Here is an 18279-nt window from a genome sequence, read left to right as displayed (position 1 = left end):
TTGACATCATTCAAGAAGGGTGTTTGGATCAATGTGCCTTGTCCCACTGTTACTGTATATACATATTGACACAGTTTAATAAACAGGCTGAAGTAAGCGAAAATCTGCTTTCGAATTTCAATAATAATTTTATACTTCTGGAATAAGCCAGCTGTCATGTGCTCAGGCTTGGCCGCAGCTACCCATGCAGAAATTAAACTTTGCTCGCCACCCTGCATATCAGTGTTGTAGCCGTCAAGTCTTGCTAATTTCGGCTAGTTTTGAACACTCAACTTGCTTGAACCAATCAAAACTTGAGGTCAGACCACATGCATGCTTGCTATTGCTAGCGCATGCTCTCTCCTGGCTGCTCCTGGTTAGATGCCTCGGCAGGCTTTGCTTTGTAATGAGCTTCAAAATGTATAGTTGGAAGTAACTACCATCTGTCGGTCAAGCTGGTGCTGGACAAAGTCTGTTCACACCATGTAGCACAGTCAGACAGCAGCATATGAGTGCGAGTGCACACTCTAGCGTAGTCATGCACAAAGCAAATGCTGCAGTTGCATGTAGCTGCAGTCTGCTACGTAGTGTAAATGTCACGGTCGCCACGGGGTACCATGATGATTCCACTGGCCGAGTTCACTGGGGCTCACTGAAGACAGCCTCGTTTATCACGTCGTAGCCGCCAAATTCCGAAATAGTAGCGTCTGCATGAACATCCAAAATAAAATTTGAACTGCACGCCACGATGACATTCAGTAGGCGTAGCATTGTGGGCACACCCGCTCCGCCATAGCATTCACAGTGAAAATCATTGAATGAGGAGCGGAAGCACCGCGAACAGTGTGTTTGATTGCCAATAACTCTGCTTCTGCTGAGCACATTGAAGAACTTTTCTGCAGCAACGTATTCCTGTGGTAGTCTAATTTAACTTCATATATATTTCTCGACTTCGATAAAAATTGGTTCAGGGCCCCTTTACTTGCTTCATGTTAACTGGGACACCCTGCATAGACTTCTAAGGGGACTATTTTGCATGCACATGTTGTCTTTGAATGTCTCTGTGCCTTCTAATTGTTACTGTTGCTCATTGTCATTGGTCTTAATAATGTCATGCTTTCAACACATGTGACATGCATGACATAGCTGTGACATGTTCGTCCCTTTCTTTCAATGCTCATTCTTTGTTGTGCTGTGTCTGCTTTCTGGATGATATAACCACTTGCGTAACTTGCATTTCTTCTGCAGCATGCAGAAGGGGTCATTGTTTCTCTGCCAAAGTAACAAATGCAGGACATGTGCTTTTCTCTGAATTGCAAGAATGAGTTCTGGTTCTTCATTCAGGGACTGCCCATCAAATCGCCGTGCCTGCTGTATGCCTACGGAGGCTTCAACCGGAGCCTGCAGCCTTACTTCAGCGTGTCGTGCCTGCTGCTCATGCAGCATTTGGGCTTTGTGTATGCCATTGCCAACGTGCGTGGAGGAGGGTGCGTGATCTTCTATTTCATGCTCCCTTTGTGCGTTTGTCACACCAGTAAGCTTTGTTGCAACCACATGAATGCAACAAACAATTAAGTCTGGGAAAGTATTGGGGAAATTAACTGCCCTTTTTAAATAAAATTAGAAATAAAGCCATTGATGATTCTTAATGTAAAAAATGATGCACCTGAATATTTGTTGTAGTGAGGAGATTGTTACAGGGTTAAAAGAAGTCAGAAATACATTTACAGGATACTTACAGTAACTGTAGCAGCTAACAAGATGGTAAACAGCGCGCGATGTTCAGAGCATTGTCTTCTTTGGACCAAGCTTAAAACGTCTTCTTTGCTAACGTGTCATATGACCCCCGGCGGCTGAAGCACCGGCATGGTGCTGGTTGGGAGGCAGTCAAGTGATGCGACTTAAGACTCGCGACGTAGACCATGTCTGAGCAATGCTGAGCCACGATTGGGTCAAGAGGGGCGATTTCATACGCAACGTCAGTTACATGACGCAAGACACGGTAAGGGACAGAGTAGCGTGAAAATAACTTCTCCGAGAGGCCACAACGCGTCGAGACGGTGACCAAAGAAGAGCCAAGGCGCCTGGTGTGTAGTGGACATCATGATGGCAGGCGTCGTATAAGCGCCACTGATTTTCCTGTGACTCCACAAGTCGATGTTGGGCAATATGGCGCACTTCTTGTGCTTTGAGTATGGCTTCACGTGCGTACTCGAATGTGAAATTCAGACTAGCAGGAAGAAGGGTGTTGAAAGGTAGAGTAGGGTCGCGGCCAAACAAGAGGAAGAATGGAGAGAAGCCTGCGGTATCATGGTGAGACAAATTATAGGTGAAAGTAACGAACGGCAATGTAACGGTCCCAGTCGCGATGGTCAACGGCAATGTAACATCCCAGTCGCGATGGTCAGCAGAGACATACATGGACAGCATGTCAGTAAGGGTTCGGTTGAGACGCTCAGCTAGATCGTTTGTTTGTGGATGTTAAGCAGTAGCAAGTTTGTGTTTAGTCGCGCATGAGTCTAGAATGACATTGACAGCTTTAGAAAGAAAGTAGCGGCGTCGGTCGGTGAGGAGCTGTCGCAGGGCACCAGGGAGCAGGATGACGTTCTCTAGGAGGAAGTCGGCAACATCGGTTGCACAGCTTGTCGGAAGAGCTCGTGTGATTGCGTGTCAGGTGGTATAGTCTGTTGCTACAGCAATCCACTTGTTTCCTGAAGCAGACATAGGAAAAGGGCCTAAAAGATGAACACCTACACGGAAGAATGGTTCGGATGGTACGTCAAGCGGTTGAAGGCAACCAGCAAGGGTCTGGTCGGCTTTATGCGTTGTTGACAAAGGTCACACACAGGGATATAATGGCAGACGTCATGGTATAGACCAGGCCAAAAGAAGCACTGACGAACGCGGTCATAATATTTAGGTAGTGTTTCTTGTTTCACTACGTAATTCCATAGAGAACAAGGCCGTTAGTCAACACATCTGTAGCCATAGTATACAGTCGACTCCCGTTAATACGAAGTTCACGGGGACAGCAAAAAACTTCGAATTAAACGAACTTCCAATTAAGCACAAAACACAAAAAACAGCACTTTATTTGTGGCGAAATCGAGTATTTTCTCTAAGAAAAATAGTCGGTCATCTTGCTTTGCTTCTTCTTGCCGAATCGCGCTGCTGAAAGCAAGTTCTGCAGGCTGTAGATGTGGCGGAACGCTTCTTCCGCGTTACCTTCAGCGGCAAAGAAGCGCTCCGTGAGAGCAAGGCCCGCAGCTACATCGGCAGCCTTAGGTTGCAGCTCGCCTTCAACGTCATCGTCGCTTTCCTGGGTCGCTTCCTGGGGCCGAATAATCTCTACAATTTCGCTATCCGTCAGCGCACCGCACGTTTCGACCGCCTTGTCTACGGCGACGTAATCTTCAAAATTGACGTCCCCGAGAGCATCACCAAAATCAGTGCCGTCAAGCTCGCTTGTTGACGCTTCCTCCGCTGAAATTTCAGAGGCATCCTCCGAAGAAGCTGCCACAAAACCGCAAGCCCTGAAGCAGTTTGCGATTGTTTCTTGCTTCACACGATCCCATGCTCGCGCCAACATGTGGATGGCACTAAGCAGGCTCACCTTGTACTTTGTGGAGCTATCCATACACAAAATCATGCGCTCGAGGAGGTGCCACCTGTACAGGACTTTAACATTCTTGATGATGCCTTGGTCCATTGGCTGCAAAACAGCCATTGTGTTTGCAGGCAAAAATGCGAGGCGTATTGCACTCAAGGCTGGCACATTCACGTGAGCTCTGCAGTGATCGACAAGGAACAACACCTTGCGGTCCGAAGCAGCAAACTTGCGGTCCATTTTGCTTATCCAGCTCTTGAAGATTTCGGCCGTCATCCACGCTTTTTTGTTCGCCTCATAGTTCACAGGCAGCGTCTTCACGCCTTTAAAACATCTCGGCTTCGCGGCTTTCCCGATCACAAGTAACCGACATCGTTCCGTGCCAGTCATGTTTGCCGCGATCAGCACCGACACTCTCTCCTTGCTGCGTTTGCCCCCAGCACAGTCGTCGTCCTTGAATGTCAGGGTCTTCTCTGGTAGAAGCCGATAGAAGAGTGCAGTCTCATCTGCATTGAAGATGTCTTCCGGTCTGTATTCGGCGAGATATTCACGCAGCTTTCAGTCATTCCACGTGGCGCATGTTTCCTGGTTAATGGACGCCTTTTCACCACACACGCTCTTGAAAACCAGGTCATGGCGATCTTTAAAGCGCGTCGGCCATCCATCTGACGAAACGAAGTCATCGATCCCCAACATTGCTGCAAGCGTTCGGGCTTTCATCGCAACGATGTCTCCGCTGAGAGGAAGTTTGTTGCTCCTGGCCTCCCTAATCCAAACCAGCAGAGCCTTCTCCAACTCTGGGTAAGCGCCGGTGCGCATTCGCTTCCGAGAAGTCTTGAACTTGTCGTTCTCAAATGCATCCATTATTGTGCGCTTGTTCTTGATGTAGTTTGAGAGCGTGTTCGGCTTGATCCCGTACTTCTGCACTATGTCTTGTTTGTCGGCACCTCCCTTCTCAACTTCCTTCAAAACCTCGACTTTCGTTGCCAGGTGGAGCGTGCGATAAGAGCCACGGTTTGCCATGGCTATAAACTGCGCGACTAGGTACCCCTTGGAACAACCTAGCCTACGAGCTTCCCGCACAAAGGCGCTCGACCAACAAACGCCTCAACATACGCTGCGCACGCTGCAAGACTAATCTCGCACAATCTCGCCACTGCCAGTATGCAGCGCTGCGTGCACCTATGGCACCCGCGTGGCCTCCGCGATCAGCTCCGGCCACGCGCGGCAGCTGCGCGTGGCCTCCGGCGGAAGCCGCTTCGCCTCCCGCCGGAGTTGATCGCGGAGGCCACGGCAGCCGTAGCAATGAATAATCGCACCGTTCCAAGAAGGATGGCGTTGCGGGCGGCTGCGGTGGCGATGACACCAACACGGAGCACGGAACTGTTGCAACACTTGAAAAATTGCACATTCTACCAAAGAATGACGGTCACCTCGAGGATCCCGGCTGAAAATTAACTTCCAATTAAACAATATTACTGGATGAGGACTTCGAATTATTGAGCGATTTCTTCTATAGGATTACATGCAAAACTGACGGGACCAGCACTTCACTTCTAATTAACCGAAAATTCCAATTAAGCGGCTTCGAATTATCGGGAGTCGACTGTATGTGGCTAGACATATAAGCCAATCCATCATATGTGAGTTGTCTCAAGTGGCGCAAGCGCCACCGAGCAAGGTGGCTGCCACCTCTAAACGTTCAGATGTCCCAAAGCTCTCGCACTATAGCATATGTGTCTCACAAAGCTACAATAGTTGGCGTTCAATGATGAACACATCACGCCATGCGGTTGCATAAGAGTGTTTTTTGCATACTTACCTTTGTAGCAGCGGTGAAAGTCCAACCACCACGAAAATGGCCAGAAGAGACGAAGAAAGCTATTCGCTTTAATAATGAAAGTGAATAAGAATATAACTTGCCAGAGGGGGGAGGGCGAACTCTCATGTCTTTTGTGATTTTTCTTTTTTGTTTCAACCGCATCAAGGCAACAGACAGTGAAGCCAGGCGAAACATAGCCCCCAGTTCCCCTTATTGTTCTCTCTCGTGCCAACAAGCTGTCATGTGAAAACAATCAATCGGTCAGTCAATCAGCCTTTTTTATTTTTCATCTGCCACGCAGAATGCAGGCAGGGGAGCCTGTGACCCCTCTGTACTTTAATGTGGAACCAGCTTTTAAGGATGCTTTTTGTAAATAATTTCATCACAGTAATATGCTCTGCTTGTTGATGCTTGTTCATGTGAGGATCTTGTATTATATCTTGTGTTCAAACTGAGGATCTTGTATCTCCAATTTATTGGCACTGTAGTATCATGATTTTCCAACCAAAATTAACTTGTTCATATATGATTGCATCATTTATATCACGGCTGACAGAGGTATAACTGCTTACTTTGGTCTTTAACAGCATTGTTGAGCACTCACTGCATCATTTATTAACATAGTGCTGTGACTGCAGATTATTTACTGGCTGCCATTTAGCCTGATGATAGATATACTGTATTTGCACCTGTATGACCCACTCCAGGTATTATAAAATGTAAGTATGGAGTGAGTGTATGGCTATGCAATAATTTTTGCTTACAAGTGTCTTCACAGTGGGTTCACAGCTATGCACTGCACAGCGCAATGAAGCCACACCTTGGTTGACCAAAAAGGAGCAGTCAGAGCTGTGATAACCAAACATACTAATTGCTTCATAAAGATTTTAATGATATTTTATGTGGTTATTCGCATGGGTTGTATATGCAGGTTTGTCTTCTTTTGTGTTGACTGCTGATTGTTGCTGTAGGTTATATGTAAAAATAAATAGTTTGATTATACACTACATGCACTGGTACTTTCTCTGACACTGAATTTATTTAGCTTTGTCATACCAAACTACAGCCTGGTATGTCCGAAATGATGTCATTCTAACACTTCCTAATCTGTTTTGTACTGTCCAATTTGTACTTCCTAATCTGTTTTGTACTGTCCGGAAGTACGACAGTACTTGAAGTACTGTCGTACTTCAAGTACGAGCGTTGGTAGCTGGTACCTCATGTGCGAATGGCTATTTGGTACTAAAGCAGTGTTCAGAAATAGGGAAAAGTTTGCATCCCAGGCTACCTTTTAGTGCCCTAACCATTGTTCATTAGTTATATGTGCAACCTTATTGCACAGAGTTATCTTTGCCTAAAAAAGTGTGTCTTTGCTGTGGTAATGTTGTAGTGCTATGCCTCAGAAGTAGCCCCAAGTAGTCCTGAAATGTGACGTGCTCTTTGTCTTCTAAACAGGGAGTATGGCGAGGCGTGGCACAATGCAGGCCGCCTTTTCCATAAACAAAACACGTTTGACGATCTTCAGTCAGCCGCTGAGTACCTCGTCGAGAACAGCTACACCACCAAGGAGAAGTAAGTGCTTGCAATGTGGCTCACTGTAGTGCATTTGCAAACAACGAAAGGGGGAATGAGAACTTCTATAAAAGAGGCTGAAGTTGTGAGCTTAATAATTTAGTTAGCCAGTGTTAGGAACTATGTTAAACTTCCTGATCATATTCACTGGTGCTATTCTAGACAAGTTTTCCTTTGTAATACTATATAGGCATAACACATGCATAATGGCAGCATTAGCCTGCATATGCTTGCTATAGTTAATTCGACCATGACGGGTCTGGCTAAATTCGTTGAATTGTCCTGCAGGTCACATTAAACAAGACACAGAAAAAACGTCAAAACACAAAGCTGATTCATATGGCAGTATTTTCCTAATTCTAACATGCTCTCAAATCAAACACGCGCCGGGTTCTACAGGTACAAAGTAGACAACTAATGTAGAAATGACATTAACTCTCCTAAACAAAGTAGAAAGCAGAAGCGCAGCCAATTTTTTAGCAAGAAAAATAGGCAAGGGTGGGCAAGGGCACGGCAGTATGGGTTTCACAATGGCAACCAATTTCTTAAAATCATCTTTGCCACACACTTATTAAATTTAGGTTTGCTGCAATACATTTTTGTTGTGCGATAAAGCATACAAATGCCACAAAAGTGGTTTTGGTATTGCGTCTGATTGCACCATCAGGACAATTTATGGCCCAATTTTTTTCAAAAAAGAAAGTGCCGCATGTTAGGATCAGGTAAATATGGTAGTTGGACATTGTGAGCTACGGCAAACTGGAAATAGGCTCTTCCTATGAGAGATGATGTGTGTTCAATGCATTCATTATCTTCTAAGCGCTGCCGAGAGAGACGCTGCCACTAAAGGGATCGCTACTAGACTGCTTTAGTTGAGCGTCTTTATGGTGCACTCTGTTCCTAGTTGCCTCATTCAGCCACGTCGGAGTGGCGGCCGATTTTCACCCTTAAGTTATGCATTTAGCATAGCGGAACGAATATTTCCTAGTTGCAGTGCCCTCTGGCCAAATTCAGGGTAGTGAAATAAAATTTAAAAAAAGAACTTCGGACACTTTTATAAAGTAATATATATATATATATATATATATATATATATATATATATACATATAGCTTATTTGCCCATGAAGTATCTAGACGTGTGTTGTAATCAGTTACCGGTCCGTTTTATTGAGTTTAAAATAAAATGTCGACTTGGAGAATGCCACGTGATTGTCTGTGAGCTTGCATTTTGTATCCAATCCAACCGTTTCTGGTGTCAACGCGCTGCACAGCGTGCACCGCATTTCATAGCACATTTCACAGTGTGCTTGATTGGTCGCTGGTTGCATTTTGATCTCTTATTGATCACGCAGCCAAGACACCTTCTGTGCTAGCGTTGCAACCATTAGGCATGTGCTTATTATTGCCTTGAGCAGTCTTTGTGTGGCCTGCACAGGCTTGTGGTGCAGGGTGGTTCCAATGGAGGCCTGGTGGTGGCAGCATGTGCCAATCAGCGGCCAGACCTGTTCAAGTGCGTCATCTGCCAAGTAGGGTAAGTGTCTCTTTAGGTTATTGAGTTGGCCAAGTTAATCCTATAGTGATGCTCAAGCTACTAGATGATAAAATTTGCAGGGCACTTCTAGCTTAACTTTGTACAAATTGAAAGTTGTATGCGAAAAAAAAAAATGTTTTGCCCGTAAAGTCTACTGCAATAAAATTTTTGATTATGTAAAAGCCTAATTTCAGACAATGTAGATATGGAGCAGCCAAAGTTTGTTTGTGTCGAAATTCAACTAGGTGCATTACAAAAAGCTTGCAAGAATGGGCATTTTCCATAGAAAAGTAAAAAAATGCACTGCCGATAACACTTGCTTGAATATGAAAAGACCTGGAATGTTGAGGACCAGTACGGCACCTGGAGAAGACCTTTTAGATAAGGTGATGCCCGCTGCGTGCTTGAAATTTCAGAGGCCATGTTCTGAGATCTGTACCATATCTCTTAACCAACAGGTGCCCTTGTCATCTGCAAAGGTGTCAGTGCTTAAAAACAGGTAATAAATAAATTTGATGATTAGCGGCCCTGCAACATTGCCAAGGTTGCTTCTGTAGTATATATTCACTAATAATTTACAACAAATTTAGCCAAAGTAAAATTTTCAGTTGGCCTTGAACGGTGTACCGTGTCTGTATGTGCAGTGAGACTTCAAAATTAATTTTTGAACCGTTTGCATCCCCCAGGGCCTTGCCGAAAATCGAATTGTGCTTTTTGTGCAGAAATATGCACTTATACTCTCATGATCTCCCACTATATGCCTTTTAGCTGCAAAACAGAATTTGCCACAGCTGATGCACGGGCTTGTGCCTTACTCCCTTACCTTTTTCTGTGCAGCGTGCTGGACATGCTACGTTTCCACAAGTTTACCATTGGTTATGCGTGGACATCAGACTATGGAAGCTCAGATGATGAAAAAATGTTCAGTTACCTGTACAGGTCAGTGAAATCCTTTACAGTCTTTTGTCTGTTAGAGTGCCCATGGTACCTGCCGAAATACACACATTCGGATGTTGCTTTCTGCATCAACTCAAAGTGACTTAACCTCCTTATGCGTTTATTTATTGGTACAAGTAGGCTGCATATAATCGGAGCACATGTAGCATGACATTTGTGTCATGCTGTGAACAGATGGCATCATTCTATAACATTTTTGTGATACCAGTGTTGGTGAACGTAATATTTGTTGCCAAATGATTCTCAGCTTTAAAAAAAATTCAGTGGATTCAACAAGTTGGACTCAATATACAGTGAAGCTTTCTGCAAGTGCATAAAGAGACAAAACAAGAGTTTGTGTTTATTGAATGCCCAAACAGAGCGACACGGAAGGCTTTAGTCGGGCATCATAGCGAGGCTAATGCAGTGCTGCTGCCACTTCCACGTAAAGGCGAGCTATCTGTCTTTTCTTTTATTTTATTTTCTTTATTTTTCTCTTTTTTTCGTTTTCGCACGGTCGGTGCCGTGTATGCGTGGAGGCAATCGCCATCTGATGGCAGCTGAAGGAACCCAGCGGCGGTGATGTCGCACGTGTCCTCCGCTGTATTTGGTTGGCCTATTTGGCTAGAGAAACGCCACACAGCACCCACAGTCACAAAAGCTCAGCGAGGTTCCCGAAGAAAAGCTTTGCTTTTGAAATTCTTCTTACTGAGTTTACATGTGATATGAACTCGAAAATTAGTACTAATTCATCAACCTATTTGTTGTAGCGTTTCAAAGTCACTGGAGTGACCTTCTGGCACACAGCATATTGCTTATGCATAGACATTGGTTTCACAAAAAAGTAAGGGAACTTGTTAGGTTCTCTGGAAAGTCTTAGTGCCTTCATGTGATTTGCTTATATTTAATTATTCATGCATTTAACACCCTTATTCGTCCTACACCCCATGCTTTGGTAGTGAGAAAACAAACTGAAGTTGTTGTCTTCAACTGCTTGTCTTTGTGTGGTCGAGCCTAAGAAATCATCTTGCAACTTTTCTTGCCCTGGTGCCAGGTACTCGCCTCTGCATAACATACCGGCCGTGATGGGTGACGACGTCCAGTACCCCTGCATACTGCTGCTGACGGCCGACCATGATGATCGTGTCGTGCCATGCCATTCGCTCAAGTTCATTGCTCAGCTGCAACACACCCACGGGAATTCCAACAAGCAGGTACAGGCATAGAGGGGTGCATACTGCCACACATATTACTGTGTTCACTCGATTCTAACGCACAGTTTTGCTTACAGACAAACATTCTCTACAATGTTACATTTCTTAAAAAAATTCATTATAGAAATTATGTTGTGTTTCTGCTGAGCTTCTGGTTACCTTGATGGACTTTCTGTTGAGAAGCAGTTGAGTACTATGCATGATTTTTCCAAAGTATGCACATTAGAGTTGAGAACAAAAGCAAAATTGCAATAGGCGTGTGACCAAATCCTACACCCCAATCTCTGATCCAACATACTGTGGGTTACACAGGAAACACACAGATGAGAAGGAATGAATGGACAGTATGAGCGCTCCTGTCATCCATTCCTTCCTTGTCTTCTATCTGTTTTCTGCGCTACCCACAGCTTGAATCGATCTCATCTTGCCCAGCTGTCAGTCATTTTAATCTCACCTTCTAAGTTTGGAATCTGTGCTTTGCTGTACTGTGGGTACCAGGCATTACGCTTTGGGCAGCTGATGATGGTGTGAAAGCCTCGGACAATGACGACGAATGATTCTGGTCTACAGTGGCTTGGATGTATCAAATTTTCTTTTTTCCAAGTGAGAACAAGTCATTATTTCTCTCTCTTACTATGAAAATCTGGTTAGGGGAGGTTATTGCGTTTTGCAGTCTGGGTTTTGTGTTACAGCCGAGGGCATCTTTCCATTTCTGACCGTAAAGAACGGGTGCACGCTGCAATCAGGTCAATACACTATGTGTTTACTGGCAGCAGCTATGATAGATGGTTTTGCTGCACATGGAAAAAGGCTTTGGATGACTTCCTGTTTCGCCCTTTGGAATTGACAGCTAGATTTAGTGGAAAAAACAAAAGGCAGTGGCAGGCCGAAGTAGCCTGCCAAATGCGAGACATCCTCATTTTTCAGCACTCTTGCTCTCCTTCTGTTCGATGTATCTAATAAGTTTTTATGTAAATGCAGTGCAGAACTAATGCTGCTTGCATATGTTTGAGGTGTGAGGAGCATTTCCTTTATTTTAGTGCTGAGTAAATGACCACCTATGAAGTGAGTGCAGAAATAGACATGCTTTCCTTTTTCTTGACAGTCCAGTGCAAGTAAATGGGACAGAAAGTTTTATGGGGCTGCAGGCACAGAAAACTCAAGTTATTGTCGCCCACAGCACAAAGTAGCATGGGTTGGCAGGAAAGCCGATATTCGCTCTTAATCACTTGCACTCATGTGCACTCATATGCACTCAAGTTCTTACTCACGCCCACTCATGCTCACCAACGCTCCCTTGCACGCCCACAGCACAAAGTAGCATGGGTTGGCAGGAAAGCCGGTATTCGCTCATAATCACTTGCACTCATGTGCACTCATAAGCACTCAAATTCTTACTCACGCCCACTCATGCTCACCAACACTCCCTTGCATTCATAGTCACTTCCATTCACACTTACTGGCACCTACTCAAAGCCATACTCACATCTACTCCCACTCTCCGACAGTTACTCGCATTCGTGCTCGTACCCACTCAAGATCACTGTCACTGACTTTCATTCGTACTCACATTAAGCGGCACTCACTCCTGTTTCTACTCGCATTCACTCAGACTCATTGGCACTCACTCCCAATCATACCAAAATCCGCTCACATCCTTCGTCACTCACTCACCCTTTATCGCACATCTGTGGAATCAGTGGAAAGTGAAAATGATATATGCGTGAGTCAGTATGACAGGCTATGCAAAGTAGTGCGCTGGTTTCAGGATTGACACAAACTCCTGAGTGCACTGCCTCAAGGAGCACCCAAGATTCCTGAGTTAAGGCGTTGCTATCTCTGGAAGAGCTGAAAAGAAGCTTGAAGGAAAGCACAGCATGAACACTGCGACATGAGGATAGAAGAGGAGTGCACAGCCCGACACACCCACAGTGTACTGTATTTACACGATTGTAAGCCGACCCATTTTTCTAAATTTGAAAATCTGAAGTGGGGGGGTCGACTTACAATCGAAACCAAAACATGGCACTGCCAAAGAAGTGAAACCAACGGGAGCTACAACGTAGCTACAATTTTATGCTTGCTCTATGGCCCTACCTGTAGCTTTTCGCTATCCCGCGTGTTTGTTCTCTGTTCGGAAGGGTTTTTCAACATTTTTGAGAGTTTTACAGTGCACACAATACTCATGGAGGGAGAGGGGGTTCAATAGTTGATGGAAGCGCCACTGTTCCATTCGCTGTGGCACCGTCAGAACGGCGGCGCTTGCGGGGAGTATCGGTAGTTCACGGAAGAGCAGATGCCGCTCACAGGTTTTTCTCTATAGTTTGACCAAAGGCATTGGTTTGATGCGTTCGACTTGACTGCCGTCTACGTGCTACTTCCATGCTTCTTCAGTCATCATGAGTGCTCCAGGCCCACTAATCATTCGGCACTCGTCCACAGCAGCGTTCAAGAGGGCTGCCATCCTTTACACTTAAGAAACAAATCACTGCACAGCGGGCCGCAAGTTCGATGTTTCTGAACGTTTGGCGCAAGAGTAGCGACTGCAGCGAAGTGAAATTTTCACTTGTGACGGCAAGTGAGGAATTTCCCACGTGCCGAAGTCTGGACGCTTTCCGGAGCTGTAAGCCAAGCTTGCGGCGTACATCGCTGAAATGCATGATCGGTCCCTGCCAGTGAAGTGCGACATGGTCATGAAACAAGCCCGGATCTTCGCCTTTTAAGGACCTGCTCCGCTGTGAGTACGAGTGGCTGGCAGCAAAAGACCACGAACTTACGCCAACCGAACATGTCAGAAGAGCCTCCCTGACGGTTGCGTGTGGTTGGGTGCATTCGGCGTGGGTTGCTGTTCCACAAGATGTGGTGCAGTCGTTTGCCAAATGTGGAATTTCGCTGGACGACAATGCGCTGTGGGACCGTAGCAGTGCTGACAATGGCAGCACTAGTTAAGACGAGTTGTCCAGTGACCATGTCAGCTACTAATAAATTCGCGTTATCGAATGTGCCTTCGGGTATGCTCTTTTTTTTTTTTCCTGTCACGCGATATGGGGGGGGGTCGACTGACATTCGAGTCGACTTGCAATTGTGTAAATATGGTAGCTGCACAGTGTCAGTGGTGATGATACCTGTCCAAATGTGCAAAGGGCAGTGCTGCCACTGTCCCCTAAAGCATTAGACAATGTCACATGTACAGACAACTGAATGTGGTGCTTATACAGAGTCAGGGAATGGCAATGTGAAGTTCTAACACCTTTCAAAACATCCACAAGGGGTCAGCACACTCTACAATGCCACATTGGCAGGTGTATGAACAGATATGCCCCGGACCCAGCAGTGTTGACGGTGTGTTCTTTACAGTTGGAGCCGCTGCGAGGACTTCCAAGCTGCTTTGCCAGTGTCAGTGTTAGCACCATGTTGTCCCAGAAACTTTGTGACATTGTTTGCAACTTTTGCATTGTGTGCTAGCTATGCAAGTGTTATTCAGCAAGAAAGAGTACTCATGTATGTTCATCTGGATTTATTTTTACCATTTGAGCGGGATCAAACTTCTATTTTCTTGTGAACGTAAAATTTTAATATGGTGCGCTGAATTCGTAGTAACTCTTCCTTGCATCTTTGTTTTGCTCTTCTCTGTGCAGACAAACCCTCTGTTGATCCATATCGACACCAAGGCTGGACATGGGCATGGCAAGCCCATTTCCAAAGTGGTAAGCATTGGAATCTTTGAAACAGCTGCAGGGCTCTTGTGAAGTGGCATGACAGGCTGTTCGACGACAGCATTGTAGTGCCCGTTGGAACATGTTCACATTGTACTCTGTTTTAATAAGAACAAATTCTGCTACAGCTAACAGCATTTCCGCAGTTCCACCACAGCAAAGTTTTTGATTCCTCTGCAGTGAGAAGCCATAATAATCCACTAGTCCCACCTAGAGTGGAATCACGGTGATACGATCACGCCTGATATGAATTTCAAGATGATAGAACTCATTTTTCACACGACCTGACCCAAGTCCATTAGCTTACAACATGTTACATTTCTAATGTTCCGAAGCACGTTTCGCGGCGCAGCGGATGATAAAAACAATCGAGTGACCGTGTGATCCTCGGTGGAGCCGGCAAGGCCCCAGCTGCACCGGTACCAGCTGTACCAGGCACTGGCTGTAGTCAGGCCAGCAGAGCAGCCGCACCAATCTATCGGTCACATTCCTGTTGCCAGGACAACTTGCATCACTCCACCTTGACTTCACCCCCATGCATTCCCCCCATCAAAAAGAAACTTTCGCTTTGTGCAGTATATCATGCAACTTGTAAGCAATTTTCAAACACCTTGCAACTGTATCAGGAGTTGGCAATCACAGGCAACCCAGTTTTGCTGTGTAAGCCAGATCAGCAGCATTCGCTTCCATGAGTAACCTTATCTTTGTGTTTCACACCTTCCACCGTCCTCGGCACCTGGTGACGATGCAAAACTTTTCTACCTTTGCACTCGTCAGATCAGACAATACGAAGTAGCTTCACCGCCGCAAAAACAAAGTAAACAGATCACCATCAGCTAGAATGCAGCAACCAAAGAAACTTGAGATAACCCGGCAGATCCTGATATGTCAGCCTCGGAACACGAAGTGCGCAGCTAGTTACTGCTAAAATGTGTGTAAAACAAGTGCGCCAGTAATTCAAATTTGCATCATCCAATAAGAGCGCGCTCCCTGCAAGCCACGTAACTACAGTAATGAATTGCGGTGGAATTTGACCCTTCTCGCGCTCGCATTTGTTGCTTTTATTTCTGCATGAAGAAATACAAAGCTGCAGCTATCTAAACCTCCGATATCTTGTGTTCGCAGTAATACCATAATGGCGGCACAGTGTCAATGGAAAGCCGCGGCCACTCAATCATTGGTGCATAGCACTTCCCGAAGCCAGAGTTTCTTCCTGATGACAGCACACTAAAAAGTGAAATTTTTTTCAAATTCTGCTGCATTTTTCCAAATATTTCGTCATGGCATAAAGGAAGGTGTTATTGCGGGGCACAAAAATCGGAAATTTTGAGCAGGTTAGCCATCTCATTCCCACGTCCCCCCTTCATTTCCCGATTATTTTACGTTTGTGAATTAGACAAATTTCAGGTAGTATGAATTTTTGTGCCATTCCAAAAGGTTCGTGTCATCAAGATTCTACTGTATATGGAGAATCTTTACTGACTTTTGTGTGCTTATCTTGCCTTCAGATAGTCTGCATTGATGATGTGTATGTGTAATAAGTGTAACAAAAATTACACAGTGGCTCCTTAGACCCCATTGCATCTCTACCATCATAAGAGCATAAGCAGACTCCCGTCTGCGTACGCTTGGCCGTGCACGCTTGCATCAGAATTAAACTAATTACTTAATTCTGATTAGCTTTAGACACTGAACTAGATTCAAACCGCGCGAAACTTAAGGTCAGACCCACACATATGCTTGCAAGTGCGTGCTCACTCCTGGCCACTTCTGGCTAGACGCCTTGGCAGACATCGCTTCGTATTGATGACAGTGCTTGACGGGATGCCGTGACAAGCCGACTTGCGGAGTGCACAGCGGCTTGCTGAGACAACTGCATTTGGTGCAGAGTAGATGCCAAAATCGGAAGCACCGTCTACGTGAACATCCAAAACCAAATTCAAACTACATACCACAGCAACATTAAGTAGAGCACACCACACTCTGTCACAGCCTTTGCAGTACAAGGTATTGAAGAAGGAGCTGGAGCACTGCAAAGGAGATCAAAGGTGATCTTTTGATTGACAGTAACTGCTTCTGCTTTCTGGTGCGAAGTATTTCTGAAATAGTCTAGTTTAGCTTCAAATCCATCATAAAAAGTATTTCAGGGCCCCTTTAAAGACATACCGAAGTGCTTATTAGTGAGTCATATAGGTGTATCAAAGTTGCTTTCCTAGGCAAGGCCAATTTTGAGATCTGATAGAAAATCTGGAGTTCTTGCTTTTCACATTGCAACATTTGACTCTCACCGCAGAAGGAGGTAATTTAATGCTGGGGGGGGGGGGGGGGTTAAAATATGAAAAGAAAGATATTTTGGAACTATTGAAACACGAAAGAAGCAAAATTTTATGAAAGTAAGAAGTATCTCTTAGTGGCTTTTTGCTAAAAAATTTAGTGTTTTGGGATGCAGCGTAGTGATCTTGTCCAAAAGAAAATTACCTGTGCGAGATTGCATTGCAAAGCATCTGATGCACTGCACCACTGAAAACTCCACACTTGCTTCCTGTGGTAAAACTTCTTTCCTGCCATTGGCAAGTCAATTTCATTATATTTATAACTGCATTGCACGTCTTGTGTCCATGTGGATCTTTGTTACATTCTTGATTGCTTGATGTCATATATTGAATGCCTCCCGGAGTGGTATTGTGTAAGTGTCCACCTAGTAGGCTGTCCATTTTGGCTGCTGGTGAAGTGCTGGTTAGCTGGGCTGGGGTATGAGCGAGAATGAGGCAGACGCCCCTGGCCAGTCCTCTTCGCTTCTACTTATCCAGGCAACCAGCGGCAGCCGAAATGGACAGTCCACTTACATTCTGTAAGGTGGACACTTACACAATGCCCCCCCATGGTGTCCTTGCTAAGTAAACACATATATGCAATTTGCTTAGGGTATTTTTTCTACTAGATTATGCATAATTGTCATGTTTTTCATTTCTTCAGATTGATGAACTGACAGACACGTACAGCTTTGTGGTGAATTGCCTCAACTTGGAATTCAAGGAGTAGGTGCCATGGACAAGCTGGTCTTCTTGCCACGCACATTTTATTTTTTCTTTGTTTCTTACTGGTGTCACCAACAGTCTGTTTTTGCTGTGAAAAATTATAGAGTTGCTCAAGGTTTTGTCAACCTGTGTGCTGCCACGAATGGTTGATGTTTTAATTTCAAGCACTACTTTGACACCTGCAGTGGACGGGGAGCTGTGTTCAAATTTAGTCATTTTTAAGCATATCGTCTTCAGTGCATGCTAATTGGCTAGAGCAGTGCTACTGAATGTGCATAAAAAACATTGGCGAGCAAGCATGCGTGCCATCTTATTTCTTTTAGAAACAGGCCTTACTTTTGTCATATGTGTAGCTCTAGCTCGGGAGCTCTTAACTAAATACATGGGTACAGAAACATTTTCTTTTGGCAACTTCTGCACCGATTTTGATGAGGTCTATTGCATTTAAAAAAGAAAGTTCTGAATACATGGGTGCAGAAACATTTTCTTTTGGCAACTTCTGCACCAATTTTGATGAGGTTTATTGCATTTAAAAAAGAAAGTTAAAACCTGAGTGACTGTAGAAAGCATATTTTTATTTAGGCCATCAGTTTTAGAGTGCAGCTCTTGGGCGGCCATTCCTGCGGCGAGCACCGGCTTAACTCGGCGAACGGGCACAGCGAAGGATGAAATAGTGAACGCAGAGTGCAGTGGGGTATGAAAGATGCAAGGAGTAAAGTAGAGGAGGAGGGAATGGCAAAAGCGTGAGATTAAAGCGTAGTGCGGTGACGATGGCTACGAGATGGTGCCAAAGTAGTGCACGTCGTCTGGGAGGTCTGTCTGTCTAGCGGCTGCTGTGAATCACGCCCACGCGTCACCCACA

General features: G+C 45.0%; 1 protein-coding gene across 1 annotated transcript in view; it reads left to right on the top strand.

Moving 5' to 3' along the window:
* The window catches only part of LOC142579003 (prolyl endopeptidase), a 52980-nt gene extending 35420 nt beyond the window's left edge, over window positions 1-17560 (top strand). Inside the window, exons 13-19 of the mRNA XM_075688774.1 lie at window positions 1324-1466; window positions 6864-6980; window positions 8418-8513; window positions 9351-9452; window positions 10504-10663; window positions 14302-14370; window positions 17356-17560. Of these exons, the coding sequence (XP_075544889.1) occupies window positions 1324-1466; window positions 6864-6980; window positions 8418-8513; window positions 9351-9452; window positions 10504-10663; window positions 14302-14370; window positions 17356-17421 (753 nt within the window). The 3' untranslated portion in view covers window positions 17422-17560. The remainder of the gene's footprint in view (window positions 1-1323; window positions 1467-6863; window positions 6981-8417; window positions 8514-9350; window positions 9453-10503; window positions 10664-14301; window positions 14371-17355) is intronic.
* The last annotated feature ends 719 nt before the right edge of the window (window positions 17561-18279 follow it).

The sequence above is a fragment of the Dermacentor variabilis genome, chromosome 4, assembly GCF_050947875.1.
Source record: "Dermacentor variabilis isolate Ectoservices chromosome 4, ASM5094787v1, whole genome shotgun sequence".
NCBI classification, from domain to species: Eukaryota; Metazoa; Arthropoda; class Arachnida; order Ixodida; family Ixodidae; genus Dermacentor; species Dermacentor variabilis.
Note: the sequence above shows the minus strand (reverse complement) of the source record. Positions and strands in the feature narration are given on the sequence as shown.